The sequence below is a fragment of the Triplophysa dalaica genome, chromosome 22, assembly GCF_015846415.1.
Source record: "Triplophysa dalaica isolate WHDGS20190420 chromosome 22, ASM1584641v1, whole genome shotgun sequence".
Lineage (NCBI taxonomy): Eukaryota > Metazoa > Chordata > Actinopteri > Cypriniformes > Nemacheilidae > Triplophysa > Triplophysa dalaica.
In genome coordinates this window covers 13,551,133-13,568,032 of record NC_079563.1, presented here as the reverse complement: position 1 = coordinate 13,568,032, position 16,900 = coordinate 13,551,133, and the positions used below count along the sequence as shown (strand labels likewise).

Sequence of the window (16,900 nt, the reverse complement as noted above, 5' to 3'; positions counted from 1 at the left end):
ATTAACCTTTACCACTCAGTCCTGAAGCTAATCACTGGGGGCATAAATAACTAAATAAATAGACAAGGGAAGGTGCCTATTTTATGTGATTAGAAACACGTAAATTGAAGTTAGACTTGGCTGCTGCTAAATTAAAGCCTAACCCGCTATTCAATTAATTAGAAAGTCTTATTTTAATACATCAATCATTAGCCTAACTCATTATTCTGCATTCTTGAACGTTAACACTGCATACAAATGATTCTTACTTGCACGATCTTGTGTTGGCTTCGAAAACTGCACTTACGATACCGAATCGTCCACTTTTTCACTTTTTTGCCCTGTAACCACATGCTGAGTGGTGTACAATTCCAGCGTCGTGTTCTTGAGAGTACATCTGAAAAGGCTTTTCAGCAGATGGATCCCGCATGGTGTCTCTTTACTATAATGCTTCATCTCAGCTTTGTTAAACCATGCTCAGCTAAAGTCTGCACAAACTGCTGTGACCTGTTTATTTCTGTCATCGAGTTTGGCTTTATTCCACTTAAATCATCGCTGCATTCACACAGCAGCAGGAATCGGTTGTCAATCTTGTTTACTTGTAAAATTATACCCACACACTTTAGTTTAGAGGTATCACAATATACCGATGTAAGTCATTATATTATTGATCTGATATTGTGACTGCATTCTATAAACTATGTTTAATTTCAGAGTGAATTCAGTTTAACGCTGTGTGAATGAAATGGTTATATAACTAGTTGTTTTTTATGTCATACAGGCGTGATATTAAATGTGTGCTACAAACTTGCTTGTCTCATGTTGTGTTGTATATTGATTCTTCCAGTAACTCGCAGGGGTGGAGATATGAGCTATTTGCCATCTGAAGCATTCCAAAGGCCTTCGTTTACTGACACGCCTGTAAGCCTTCGTACCTTTTATCCTTAAAATGAAAAGGGTGACTAAAGTACGGCTCTCACATATCTCATTTGATATCAGCGTTCTTGTATTCACATGTCGTAACACATTTCACGCTCGCTCTGATTCTGTTTTTAAGGCCACTCATTAACATTCCTTGAACAGGAAAGCGGTCCATTAAATTTCACATTTGCCATTTCGTACAGTATCAGCTATCTATTTATGTGCTTGATGACAGCAACTGGAGGTATGCGCCTCTGTAAATGGCCTCATCGTCTTCCGCGGTATCGATCGGATCTATTGATCAGATGGAATGTGAGTGGAGACATGCGACGTGTAAGCGTCCAGCGCGATCCGAAACCTGAGGTTTTCCTCTGAGCTTGTGTATTCTGAGATACACAAAGCATTATTCTTATTAAACCACCACATGCAGAAGACAAATGAAGGTCATTATAGTTAGAGAACGATTTTTTGATGTTGGGGATATTGTGGTGTGTTTTATCTTAGTTGTAGACATTGGGTGCATTTATGTGCACAGTCTTACTCCGATTATGCTAAATAAGCTGATAACGTGTTAGGTCATGTAAACGCATAAAACGGTTTACTTTTATAGGGGAAAACTCATAAACGGCGTAATCGAAACCCGCTCGGCAGAGGTAGATTTTCTGTCCATTACTCTGATTTCGTGTTGCATGTTGAAGAAGCATGATGTAGAAACGGCAAAATGAAAAACTATTGTTGCATATGCAGGTACTGCGGACATAAGATGAGATATACAAATTTCTTTCTGCATTTTTAATTATTAGACTGACTATCGATGGTGCCGTCACTGCATTCGAGAAACCTGACATGTCTCAAATTTCCATGTAAATGCGATTTTCTGAATAGCTGGTTTATTGATATGCATGTAAACACGTGAAAACATTGTTTTTTTTATAAGCTGATTTTTAATAGATATCTGATTATTTTGAGCATGTAAATGCACTCATTGAATATACACTGGCAAAATAATTTACTGTAAATTTGTTGAGACAGAAATTGTAACAGCATGTGCATTTGTTAATTTGAATATGTAGAGACAGCAATAACCTTTTTGTTAATGTCACATTTTTACGCAGAGATTTAAAAATATCCATCAGCTTTGTTTTTGAAAAGTGAGCTTACATGACTCACAATGATTCTATTTCAACCTCATACAATTTTTAATCAAGTGTTTTAGTTATATAGCAAATCAGTGTAGGCACAAATACTCAAATTAATAGATGAATAATTATTATTTTATGGACTTTTAGGCTAAAAACCCAAATCTGTTTATATTACTTACTTAACTGAACTGAATTTGACATAATATCAGTTATTTTAATATGGATGCATGGGTTTTGGCTATTAGCATATTTGCTGGAGGTAGAGCACATTACCTTGAAGGTCACAGGGTGACGAGATGTGTAATGGATGATCTCATACCTGTTTTGTCTCGCTCAGCTAGCACTGAAAGGGCAGACATGTACAGGTGGCGTGGAAACAGAAGCTGGCTGAAATGATGCTACTGAAATACACACTCGCAGCCAATTTGGCCCAGTATTCCCACTGAATAATCCCTCCAGTTTTTGGAGCATCAAGCCTTCACCAGTGTCCTTTAATGTGAAACAAAGAAGATCAAAAACAGTGCAAACTTTGCTTTATTTTACATCCCCCAAAATACTAATTCTTATTTGACAAATTGTGTGTTTTTTTAGTTCATTTTTCATTGTTTATTACTTTTTGCATTGACCAATTTGAACAGAATCAAAATGCAACCCAGTGATAGTGTATTTCAGCAGCTGTGTTTGTTTATAAAAACTTAATAGAATAGAGTAATAAAATCTTTTTGGGATGCGAAATCACATTTGGGAATAAAATATCTGGAACGAGTAAAGAGGGCTGTCGTTCATGAACTACATTTTCCCTCAGGCCATTTTCCCAATCGCATTTGCACTGACAAAAGGAACTATTTAGTGACGTATGCCGGTCGACTGTAACATCATTTGAGCACGTCCATCGAACAGAGCTAAACAACAGAAAGTCGGCCAATCAGCGTTTGCTTATGTCACAGGTTGTTCCTACCCGTCTGGTTTATACCCTGTTTCGGCGAAGGAGCTTAAAGTCACCATGAAACGGTAGTTACGATTGACTTATTTTCCGTATCGTGACATATATCTGACTGAGACGGCTTCTGAAATTAGAAAAAATGTTGGGCAGGGCCTTATTTTGGATTTCCCTTTTTGATTGGTTTGTTGTAAGTTTTTGCCTGGAGGGGAGGGCTAAATATGGATAGTCAGCAGAGTCCTACCTCTGGTTTGGTGCTGACGTCACGTGGTGAAGAGTTGTTGGTGATAAAGGAACTTAATGTTTTTAATAAAAGGTTACAGGTGCAAATTCATTTTGAAAAAATAATGGTGTGGACAGATAAATAATTAATGATAATCACTGCAAAACTGTGTAAAACACTTTCCTGTTTGATTTCATGGTGACTTTAAGGGTTCTTCCAAAAAGGCTCTCTCAAACTAAAATTCTGTCTGGTTCCTGGGGTGCAAACAAAATGAAAAGCGTGTACTTCCGGCAAGTTGTTCTGCAACTAGGAAACGTTCCTGCGGCCCGAAAGCCCCTTTTGAAAAAGAAATGAATTTGAAGTATTATTCAACATTACACACTTATCACTGTCAAGTTTTTATGTAATCCAGCAACAGTTCTCTCACAGACCCTCATGCAGCTCAAGCAATAGGTCATTTGTGATTTTCTTCATTGTTCCAATCCGTCATTTTTAACATTGACACCTATTCAGATGCAGTAACTAAAGGACGTTCTGAATTCTGCATAGATTTAATAAAGTATAGTAGCGCAGTCAGTTTGTGTACGATACGATTGTAGCGTATCTGTTTTTGAAAGGCTGTGATATATGGGTGGCCTACATGCAGGAATTGTGACACAAAGGCCATCTCTTGACTCTTGAACGAGAATAAGCAAGGTCACGGTGATGCTAATGATGTTATATGGAGCACTATCGTCCCTGGTGTTATACCAACAAAAACTCGTCGTAAAACAATGAAAACAATTGTGCGAACAAAAACAAAGACACAGTGAGGCTCCCAAGACGTCTTTGCATGGAGGATTTGTTCAGGCAAACACAGAACTACAGACTTGAGCAAACAAACTTGACTTACGAGATGAAATTATGAATCCTGACTACAGATTCTTGACTCATTTAAACTAATGAGAGAAGTGCTGTCAGGTTTGTGCGAGGATGCATCACAAGTGCTTTGCGCATATTTTCAACGTTAATAGAAGTTTTTACTGCAAGATGTTTCGCCATCTGCTTAAAACTTGCCATAGAACAAGTGGATCATATGATAAAGAACACAAGGCCTGTTTATATTTAACATATATACACATTTCTTTTAAAGCAGTTGTTCTATAAATCAAACGTTATAACAAGTAACTTTCATTTTCGGCACAAAATAACACGTTTCTGTTACTGTATGTATTTGCCCTCAGAAACCGCAAAAGGTAAGTTCATGATCAGGAGAGAAAGAGAAAGACAACACGATGCCTGTTAGCAGAGACGTGTGCAGACGAATCCTTGCTAGCAGGGAGTCCAAGACTGTAGGCAGCAGAAGGACGAAAGAGAATTTGGAAACAGAAGTGTGATTTATACAGGAAGAGGCAAAGGAGGATTTCAGCTTGGTTCAGGTAGTGCATGAAAGGTGATGATCACACCCCGTATGTTTCATTGGCTTGAGGTCTTGGCAGGAGGCGATGAGCATCATCAGAAGTTTAATTTGCACCAGAGTATATATGTCACACCGTTAAAACGAACCGTTTGTTCGTAATCTACCAGGAAAATAACAAGAAATATGTTGTTATAAGGTGTGAATGTTATTCCTAATGTGCATCCTAATCGATGTACCTCATGATGCATCATTGCATTAAAAATCCACTATTTACTACTTCATGAGAAGAATATCACAGACTATTATGTATCAGAGAGCAAAAGCGAGTCAATTTAATTAGACGGCCCCATAAACAACGCGCGGGATTATCGCCTTCCGTTTGCTCAAGTGTAATGATGTGTCTCTGTTTTAGATGAGTCTCGAACTTTCTCCCCCACAGGGGAATGGATAAGACGGCCTCTTCGATGCACATTTGTATAATAAGCTTCGGCTCTTGTTACTGGATCGTGGAGTAGCGCTTTGCCTCATTTTAAAGAGCAGTAATGAGGCATTGGAAAGATTCAGAGGGGTTATGAGAATATAAATGGCCGGACAAAGCCACTGCAATTTGCCCGGGTGACGCATTAGCGGCTGCTATATCACCAGCGGCAGACGGCGAATCCGTTTTTCACCCGGCAAGTGCCGTGGGTGCCTGGCCTTCTGCTTCAGTTGTTGTAACCCTCTCGGAGCTCAATTGAAATATCAGGTTTTGTGATAAGAACTGCGGGAGTTCAAACATGAAAGGAAGGGAAGGCACCATACTGTATTTAGGAATGGCTTTTAACAGACCAGACAGGAGTCACGGTTAGTGTGTTCAGCTGTTAAAGTGGTATACGGATGTGATTGCAGTCATTTATATTAGCGTGATTACTTTCTATCACTTCTGTAATATGTGAAGCATCTAAGCGAGCCACTCTCTTCAGAGACGCAAGACCTGTAGCTCATTTCAATGGCACAACGCGAGTCATTAGTGTTGTTATTAGAAAGGAGTGAAGAGGCAATCAGTGCACAAAACACACCATAATGTTCACTCAGCATGTGCTTTATGAAAACACCATAGTTGTTTGATTTCCCCATTGGGCTAAGAGCACACGCAGACATATTAAAATAAATAAATTTGTGCGGGCAGAGGGGGCAGTCATAATGCAAGATATCTACTTCAGAGAGGATCTTGAAATACAGCTTTTTAGTTACAGATCGTCTCACTTTTTGCTGAGAGATCTATTAAAAGGATAAAGTAAATGATATGCTAAGTGCTTTGAAACGATATGTAAAAGGCACAGGTGTCAGACATTTGACATTGCAATCTTCAAGACATTGAAATGTTTGCTTGTGATGGCGGCTTTACAGCGTTGACTAAAATGATTGACGGCGTCAGTTTGTGGTGACGGATGAAAAAATTATTCCAATGCCTTTTGCAATTCGATGATTGACATCTTTCTGACCATTGAGTTCTCCAAGGATATAGCAGTGTTATTTTGGAATAGAAAAACATATGAAAATTGATATCCGTCAGTCTACGCTTTGAGAGATGTCAGAGGAAAACACAATCATCTTAACAAGGTTGACTGCTCAGTATCAACGGCGAAACCTGGAATATGACATATATTAGTACAGTGGGCTTTACTTCAGCAACCCCAAAAAACTTGGATTGCATTTTAGATTGACGCTTATGAGAGCATCTAACCAAAGGCCTTTTTATAAATGCTAAGTTCAAAAGAAATATAGCAATGTGCATTATTTTCATGGCCAAATAAATAGTGCTCGAAGTTTGTATTACTTTCGCCTTGAATTCGTAGACATGTGACATCATTCCCTTGTTGTTGCATGCACATTATGAGTGGTGTTCTGATGGCTGTTGCTTTTCAAATCTTTTGTTGCAGCTGTATTGTGTGGTACGCTTCAGTTCCCATCATCGCATCGAGAGGCGGCTCTTTTCCACATTTTAAAGAGCACTAATGAGCCATTGAAAAGATTCAGTTGGCTTATGAGAATATAAATGTAGAGACGAGACCAATGCAATTTGCCCGGGTGAAACATTATCAGCCGCTATATCACCAGAGGCAGCTCGAGAATTAGTTTTCCACCCACTCGGTTCTGTGGGTGTTATTTTAACCCAGCAAACGCCCAATTAAAATTACAGGTATTGATGGAAGATGATGAGAATTTGGAAATATAAGATAAATATACTTCATACTTTACTTAAAACAGCAGACATTTAGAAACAGAGAGAGTTGAAGAATCTCAAACATACATGGTCAGATGGGAGGTGTTATATAACCTGGGTTGTATTTGTGCTCAGAAAATGTTAGCATAGTCTTTTTTCTGTCCGCTCATTCTCTGCTCTATCTCTTTTTGAGGAGCTCAAACTGGCCTTTTTGAAACACTGGCCTGAATTCGGGATTCATGGTTAGAAAGCCGAACACATCAATTATAGACTGAGATACAGGGATGAAACAATGCCTTTGATGTAAGGGAGGGAAGTGGTGAGAACATAGAGAATGTGCAATGGTGAAAAGCAGAGGGACTCAAAGTATGAACGGGATGAAATATTCAGCGTGGAGAAATAAAGGCCTGTCTCTTTGGCTGTGATTGTACTCTTTGGAATATTGCAGATGTGAGGTCAGTCTGGTTTACCTCACTGTACACACATGCACACACACACACATGCACACAAACAGGAACATCACCACAAGTAGTTATCTTTTTTTGTGACAGTAGTTTTTGAGAAAGTATGTCTTTTCCTGTAACAAGCTTTTTATTTCTGCTTGGCAGAGCAATGTGATAAAGGGCCACATTTTTTATGTCACGTTGTTTGAACACACAAATCGAACACGCCCTCCTAATGTTCCCGCTCATGTGGAGTACTGGGAAGTTAAGGCTTTTTTGTTGGCGTCTGGTAGTTCATTTAAAGAATAGCGTTGGTGTAGTTTAACTGCTTCAAATAATGAGTAGCTTATAGGGATAGTTGACCCAAAAATAGAAATTCTATCGTCTTTATTCACCCTTATATTGTTAAAAACCCTTTCTTGTGTGAAACATTTCTCAAAAAGAATCAGTGGTTTTGTGTCCATAGTTACCATGGAAGTCAATTGGTTGAAATAGGTTGACAACATTTTTCAAAATATCTTGTTTTGTTTTTTGGTCAAGAAGAAAACGCCTTACAGGTTTGGAATGACTTGATGGTGAGAAAATGATAAAATAATTTTCTTTTTTTTTGTTAACTATCACTTTAAGGAGACACAGGCAGTATTTTGAAGGATGATTCATTTTGGTCATTTTTGATACCGTGATGCAAACAGATCACAAAATCGAAGTGGCTTGTAAAACTTGTTCTTTTGAAGTTATTTTTACAGGTAGATAATTTGCTCTTGAGAAAAAAATGTATTTAATCCCATTCGGATGTTCCACCTGTGGTTCTGATTTGATAGATCTGACAGAATGTTGTCAGACACTAGTGCCTTACCTGGATAACAGGATATAGCTTAAACTAATTTAATATATGTTTTCATTAAAACTGTGTCGGAATCATTGCCGCTAAAATGCTAAATATTTGAATGGCATGTTAACCTGAATGTGAACCGAAAGTCAATCACTAGATAAATTGCAAGTCTTGTGTTGCCTTGCACAGTTTCTGACCTCAGTTCCTCCAGTCCAGGTTTTTTGAATATCAATTATTTTGTTATTTTGCTGTCTATGTGCATACTTGCAAATAAGTGTGTGTGTTTTTGTGTGGGTGTAACTTCTCTCTTAAAGCCAGAGCATTGTGTCTACCTGGCAGCTTCAGTCAAGAAAAACAAAATTTACCATAAAATATTTACTTTTTCAGCAAGTACCGATAGTCGACTCTCCCATATGAGTCTTGGCTGATAGGAAGCCAGCTAAATAATGAGATACTGACGGACTGGTTTATTGAGACTGAAACATGGAAAACAGTCAAAGAAACCGACAGACTGTCTGGTTTTACTTCCAGTTTTAGTCAAGTATTTGCATTAACAGAACATGACCTGCTTAACTTTTCATGCCAATCAAATGATAGTATATGAATCATTTATGCAATATTCACATACTGTAGACCACATGTCCTTTATTATATGTAAGAAATGCACATTAGAGATTACATATAAATTTCTGATATGAATTTCCAAATCCTAATAAGGAATTTTAAAATTGGAGATTTACACATGTATAATATCGCTTTTGAAAAATGTTGGATTTTTAGACATAAAAAACAGGGTTGGGATTGCAAGACGTTTGCATAAGCATTTTACAGGGAGCACAGAGAATACGGTAGTATCTTACGTCTGCTTTGGTCCTACGAGACCCAAGCTCCAAAAGAAAGGCCCTACATATCTAATAAATCCCCCCCAAACACTAAAAAGTAATATGTTCATTCTTATAAAAATGAATGTTCTTAAAAACATCTTTTGGTTGTAGTTTGATGCTCTGGATCTTGTGGTCTTTCTTAAAGACACTTAATAATGTCACAGCATGATTTTAACTGATACGCACAAATGACTTATTTGCCCACATTTGAAATAAAATGTGTTTTTTTTGCAGTTCCTGCCAGGATTGTAAACATATCCACGGATGTTTCTGTGAATGAGGGAAGTAACGTAAGCCTCATGTGTCTGGCCATCGGACGACCTGAACCCACCATTTTGTGGAAATTGCTGTCCTCGAAAGGTAATGTTTACCTTTACTGAACTCATAAGGCTCTGCTCTTTTATTTAGTTGTAATGTTGAACGGCTGAATATTGCAAATGACCATTTATTACAGCTTTAAGGAAAACTGGATTGGAGATGCAAGGGGGACTATGACTCACAGTACTTTTTTTATTGTCGCATACTTGAAAATCTTGCATGCAATATCTTCTTGTTTCAAACATTATGGCTCAGGCAGAAAGTTACTTGTGACCATGTCTAAAAAATAAAAATAAAGATAAAAATAAATAAAGCATTAAAAGTAACAAAATAGCTACTGAGATACTGAGATAACTTTCCTGCGTCACACACAGCCCCAATCCGCCCAATCAACTTCCTGTTAAAGAAAGTAAATCTGGGTCAATTTTGAAAAGATATTTTGGATCTGACATCAAATAATTTCAAGCAGTCTCAACCCAGCTGAGAGTACATCCCTCACATTTACCATCCCACTTCCAGGACGCTGACTGCATCTTCATTCATCTGTTAAAATGGAATCCATAGCTGTACATGAGTCAACCCAGAAAAAAAAAGATTCAACTTGAGAAATCACTTTACAGAGAAAGCAATATAAAAGTCTGTGCACAGGATGTCTTTTAATGTCAGCCAGCTTGCAGGAATACAACGTTATCTGTGATGACATTTATGTGAGAGAACTAATGAAAGAAAAAAGACAGGAGATGTTTTTTTTCCACATTTCTGTCGATTTTTACAGCTGGGGTGAAAAACTTAATGTTAATTTTTCTGTATTTCCAAAGACTGTTGACTTAGCTAAACGTTTGTCTTCTGAATCACCAAATGCTAAAGATGCATAAAAATGTTGTAGTCAAGTGTTTACATTAAGCATATTCTTTTGTGAAAATCCATCATAAAACAGCAGACAGTAGTTTGTACACATTCTGTATAATGGGTGATTTTAGGCTGGGGACTATGATGGTGCAGCAAGTCCAGAGTTGTTTTTCAGCCCCAGTTTATTCCAGTGACAAACAGTGAAAAGACAGCTAGAACAATCTTAACGGAAACATTAGTGCTGGCGGTAGCTCGAGGGTCAGTTCAAAACAAAACACAATAAATCAGAAGTTGTGTGTACTTTCTGCTCATGATTTAGGCGGTCTCGCTACAGTGAGAAAATAGATTTTTCAGTATGTGGACACGGAGTCTTACTGGGTTTATTGTGGCCAATGGTAAAACCTTTTAACAACGTCAAATATTTTGTGACGAAGAACGATAAAATAGTTTACGTTGAAGTTTAAACTTAAACAAAACTTTGCGTCTGAATGTACACTAAGATTTTTATTGTTTGATTGAATGTGTTAAAATGTGTCAAGTGGTTCTGTACAATTAAAAAAAATAAGTTTGACAAAATTGAATAAATCAGCATCTATTATTAGGAACACCTGCTTATCAGCCATCATTTGGCAGCAACTTGGCACTTTTAATCATACTGTATACCATTTTGCAAGATGACAACACTGGTCCAGAAGCACCTCTAGTTTTTGTTATTAATTTATTTTAATTTTTCACATATAAAGATGTTCAGTTGACATTTTCAGGGTTTTTCCTGGGTCAAAGTTGGTCTTGGGTGGTTGGCTGACGAACATTCTCATCCACACACACAGTCAAACGTACCCTATTCTTGCACTCCGAGTCCAACACTGACAATAAATCAGTACCATTTTTATTATTTATTTTAACAACCTTTTCCAAGTTCTTGCCCCCTTTGCAAAAAAACTGTATTTTTCCACTGGCCTTCATTGATTTTTATTGGTTTTATTGTTCTGGTTTCACCTCTCTCCTGTCTAAACTATTTTTTTTATTTAATTTACTACACATTGTCATATAAATAAATTTACTTCGCATCATATGCCGATCGGTCTGCTCAACAGTCATCTACGTTGGTCATAAATCGCATCCATTCCTCAAATAAATGTTTGGGTGGGCAAAAGTATGTCAATCTAGGGAAAACCCCGCATTTTGGTTCAGTTGTAAATGTTTCTGCACCAATGTTGTTTACGTCTTGCAAAATTGTTTATTCAGTAGATCATATGCAATGCAAATTACAATTTCATTCATTGTTTTCTGTAATACAGAACAGAAAACGATTAAAACTTATCATTAGTCCTCATTACTCAAGTGCGCATGTAATGCTGTTAGACTCCTGCCAGAGGGTCACAGAACAACAATTACCCACAATACACTGCAACATCAGCAGGCGATAAGGTACTTATTCATTATTATTGCTGTGATACTGCATTGTAGACAATAGTTTAGCAACCTAAGACTATGACATAACTTGATAACTAAAAATAAATAAAACAATAAATTCCTAGGACTGCTAGATCAGTTTTTATTGGCAGTATTATCTAAATAAGCTAAAGGACACATTTTGTATATCTACATTTTATATATATTTTTTGTGTGTATATGTGGCTGTTCTACTAAATTTAATGTAATCACTGCAGTATTTGACTCAATAATTTTTCTCACTTTAAATGATTCAGTTAAAGTGTAACATACTGAAAGTGCCAGATGCATTACTGTGAATTTCATTTGATCCTTTTTAAGCACGAACAAGTTTTTCCCAAGAGAATGTTAAAATGTTAATTTGCACTATACGCGAGTGGTTTACAAACTTTTTGTTGTTAGGCCCCATTTTTGTAGGGTGCATCGCTTTGCAGCCCCCCCCAAATCAAAACATATTTATTTAAACGTACAATTTTAAATCATTCAAAAACACATTCAGTAGGGCTGCCCTCTTACTGTCTGCTATTCTTTATTCAACTAGAAGACACTTATTCAAAAAAATTTGAATAAGTCTATTGTCTTCTTATTATTTCAAAAGTGTATACACACCACGTTCGTCGTGTTATTTTTAGCCATTCTCCTAATAACTACCGTTAACTTGAATAAAGGCATGCTATTATAAGCATCTGTCCAAGTGTGTAAGAGTCACATTGTAGCTAAAAAATGATGAATGCAATCCTATGTTTGCCAGATCTGCTAAGCACATGCTCTGCATCCCTTCTATGCCTCTTACATGAGTGCGCTTCTTGGGGCAGCCTAGCCGCATCGGCTCCATTGTGTGCGGGACGTGGAGCTCATTTTTTCTGGCGGTGCAGACAAACTTGGGTTCCTGCGAAATGCTTAATGTGGCTTAGTCCAATAAGATCAAATTCGGTATACACCTTAATGGAGCGTATTATGCGGAGAAGTGCCGAAGAGCCTAGAACATGAACGGAAAGCGCATCAATAAAGGATCACAGGACAAAGTGTAAACACTTTGCATTCATGTTCTGGGCCTCTAAGTTTCTTCGCATAATAATCTTTATTATATGGTGTATACCGAACATTTAGTGTTTTGGAATGTCGCAGGAACATGGGTTTGGCCGCATTGAGGGGAAGGCTGAGCTCTGTGTCCTCCGTGAAGCCACGAGCATGTCTTTATGAAGAACCACACTGATGGCGAAGACGCAGAAATCAAAGGAAAAAGTGAGACGAGTAAAGATAATGGTATATATTGTTATAGTGTTTAGTTACTGCTTTATGTTTTATTTAATGTATTGGATATATTTATTTATTGCTAGTTTTTTGCGTTCCTATCTCTAAGTTTTCTTTCGTTTCAAGGCTGAAGGTTTTCTTTTAAGTGGTTCAGTTCCTGTATTTTTATTTGTAAAATATTTTATATTCTACTTTTAAAATAAAAGTTTTGTTTTTGAATAAAAGACTTGTTTTTCACATTATTGGCTATTTTTACGGTTTGATTCAAAGAAAAAAGGTTTTGTTAGATGTCCGAAGGCTTTATTTTGTGCAGTTTTGGTTCATTTCACTAGTTTATGAGTTAAATATTATATTGAGACATATGATCATAACTTTTGGTGGCAGAGTCACAGTGGATTGCATTATGTGTGCGCATGAGCACTTAATTTATATTTTAGAGGCTCATTGTAAGGGTTTTGAATATCTCTGTTATCTCGAACAATGTTAGCGATGTAACATAAAACATGATTTACATCCAGGAAGCTTAAAACATCATCTGATGTCCCATTCCCCATGTATATTGAAATATTATAACATATATATATATATATATATGAAATATATGAAATATATAATAAATTAATATCATAAACATGCAAATAGTCGACTAATGGCCTAAATAAACGACTAGTAGCCGACTACAAAAATCTTTAGTCGGGGGCAGCCCTAATATTCAATGCTTGAACATTAATTATTTTGGTTGGTGGTCTTATTTTTCTTATGTTGCATTACATGCAATTAATAATAAGTTTCTATAATTCATAAAATGCTACAAAATCTGGGACCCCTGGATCCATCTTGGAGCCCCCAGTTTGAGAACCACTGTTACCATTTAACCTACAGGAATATGCTCCGATTTGTGGAAAACCCCTTTCAGAAAGCAAATTGGATTTCTCATTTACAGTGCTGTAGATGCAGTTGGATTTCTTCATGCTTGAATGTGTTCCATAATTTGTTGTGATGGTCAAAGAAATCCAGCCAGTTGAAAATTGCGAATGATAAACATTGGCATGATAAGCAAGAAAAAGAGATTACAATACATGAAAAGCAATTTGACTCCACAGACTGTTTTCTCCTCAAGTAATACTTTCTGTGAAACAGAAAATAGATCTTCGAAAATGTCTGAAGACTTTCACAACACAGACACACATTGTGGAACACAGATGTTTTCTCCTGAACATGCAGGTGGAAAGTTCAAGCCCTTTAATTTGGCATTGTCAGGGTTTGATTGGCGTGCGAGTGTCAACGTCTGATATTGTGGCTTTCTGTCTGAATAGCAGTCAAGCTGTTATTTCAGCGCATAGCATTCGCACAGGTAGAACTGTCAGAGAGGACAATGCAAACTGAGAAAGCGTTACGAGGGAAAGCTTGACACTTGAGAACGTTGTTTCAATTTTGTCGACTCGATGAGCATGTGCATTGAACATGTGAGTGTATCATTACCTACATGAGTAAATGAGTCCCATAATGCCACGTGTGTCTGTCAGGGCCCATGAAAATGCATTTGTGCCACGCACTCATTCAAGAGCGATATTTTTACGCCTTAAATGATAATTGAATTAGACGGATCCGCAGTTACATGAAACGGCAATGAAAATGGTGTTTTCAAGTGGCCAGCTGTTGTAGTTTGTTTGCCGGTTCTTCATTCTGAGCATATGGCATGCTGGATTTGTCCCCTACAGATGACATTGCACCATTTGGCACTTAAGAAAATGGATTCGCACTCATCAAGCGCAGTTTGCGTGCACCCACAGGCTGACGGCGTCTGTGGGAACATCCAGCTCTAATGGGTTTAATTTTAAGGGCACCCATTTTACTTGACTGGGTCTCACATACTCAGAACAATCAGCACTCTTTAGAAATGGTAAGAAATGTGAAGGAAGACGTAAACTAGGGCTGAAATAATTAACACAGTTAAGACAGTCTCCAGAACTGTCTGAATCATATAAGGGCGGAATGATGTTTGCTTTACTGCTCTCTCTTTAGTTTTGTTTGGAGTTTCTAAAAATACTGCTATGTAAGGGACATTTGCATTAACAAAAATGATCCAGACCTCAAGTCTCAAAGGAACAGTCATAATTTACATGCAGTTTCAAACTGGTGTGATGTTTTAGTTGTATGAAACGATACTTCAGTAAGAATATCAACAATACTGTTTTTTCATGAAGCTTTTAACCTAACATGCTGCATGTGACATGTCATTCTGTAAACAACCAGTCAAAACTGTGGGAATTATGTTACAAGTAAAAGCATCTAAAGTAAAATGTTGTATTTTAGCATTTTCAAAGTAGATACTCTTTGACTAGAATTTGCAGAATCGTACATTTTATCGTTCAGCTTTTTCAGGTCTCACCTGGGGAAGCTTTTTAAAGAGTTTATTTTAATATAATCTAATGAAAGAAATTTTCTAAAGAGACAAATGAATATGTTGTTATTAGGGATGCACAATAAATGATATTGGTCCTCTGGCTTAACTTCAGCTGCGCGGTGCTTACAGTTAAAGTCCTGTACAGCACTGTCTTTCTGTCATGATCATTCCCTTACTGTTATTAGAAAAACATTGTTGAAGTAGTACGTAGATATTTCTGTTTTGAGACCTGTCAGACTTGTGGCTATTGAGAACACCTTTCTGGGTTGCTGTGGGAGAACATCGATAAATTGTTATTTAAATAAACATTATACCAGATACTTAAAAAAGTTAAAGAATCTTGAATTTGTATAAAGTAGGCTATGTACATGATTTTTAGAGGACAAAATTATGTTCAGTCTCAGAAAATGTTTTACTAATATTTAGGTACTGTATATTGGCCAATATATCGGTGATCGGCTTCCAATGTTTAAGAATGATCGGTTATCGGCCAAAATCTACATATTGGTGCATCCCTGGTTATTATATTTTTGTCCATAAAAGTAATTTCAGACAGTTAAACATATACCTAAGCATTTATATTTATTTATTTATTTATATGTATATATACAGTATATATTGAAACAACTTATATCATATGCTTTCTTGCTCAACTGAACACCAGTGACCAGTCTTTTAGTTGATGATTGTTGTCTGCCGTATGCATAGCAATGTTTCATGGTTGAATAGGACCAATGTTCATAAACTGTTAGGAATAAATGGACTCAGACGGTACACAATATTATTAATAGCACTTCCTGCTGCACACTGACATATATTTAGTAATGATATTACTCATTGCAGCAAGCTTGAGGTGTGCATATTGGATTGCAATAAAATTCATGTTATTGCTGCTCCAGGATCACATAAATATTGAAACAATGCTTATTAAAGTGTTTTAATGCACTTACGTTCTGTCTTTTGTACAAGCGTTGTTGAATTGGCCTTTAAACATGTTATGTTGTTTTCACAACAGGCTCATTATTTTACAGCCGGAAAAGGTGCTTCATTTTGCCCGTGTGTGTTACATCCAAATATTCTGCAAGAAACTTGTCATGCCTTGGTGACCATGTCAAGTAAGCCTTTTGTCCACAGATGAGGTTGTCTGAGGTAACGTGGGCTTAGCTCGGCTTGCTGACAGCCACACGCAACGGCTCTGAGAAAAATGAGAAGCCAATGCCTGGTGAGAAAATGGGGGTCAAGGGGAGAAATTAGCTTACACGAGGTGCCAACGTTTCTCAAAGGCCCGTCAGACCGCAGTCGTTTTTCTGCTGAGGTGCGGACAGGTGCGTGAGACTTCTGGGGGATATGTTCTGCACTCCGCCATCTAAATCACCATCCCAACAAACTCAGTTAATTCTGCCTGAACTTTGATCATTAATAATTCAGAAATGGAGAAACGGCCACTTCCTCCGTCTGGAGTGTATTTCGCGTGGGGGCGATGGAGTTTCATTTTGCCAGATGTGATTGGTCTCGGTGGGTTTCTCCATGTGGCAGCCCCCTGTGAAGCAGAGGGATGGCGCATCAGCCTGGAAACTCAGCAACGTGATGGTTCAGGGGGCTCTTCATAACAGCTTAATAATGTGTCATCGTGCGCTGCTCCTGTGAG

General features: G+C 37.4%; 1 protein-coding gene across 2 annotated transcripts in view; it reads left to right on the top strand.

Moving 5' to 3' along the window:
* The window catches only part of opcml (opioid binding protein/cell adhesion molecule-like), a 121,228-nt gene that overhangs the window by 78,818 nt on the left and 25,510 nt on the right, over positions 1 to 16,900 (top strand). For both annotated transcript variants that reach the window (XM_056736692.1, XM_056736691.1), the window contains one exon: positions 9,204 to 9,329. In XM_056736692.1, the coding sequence (XP_056592670.1) occupies positions 9,204 to 9,329 (126 nt within the window). The remainder of the gene's footprint in view (positions 1 to 9,203; positions 9,330 to 16,900) is intronic.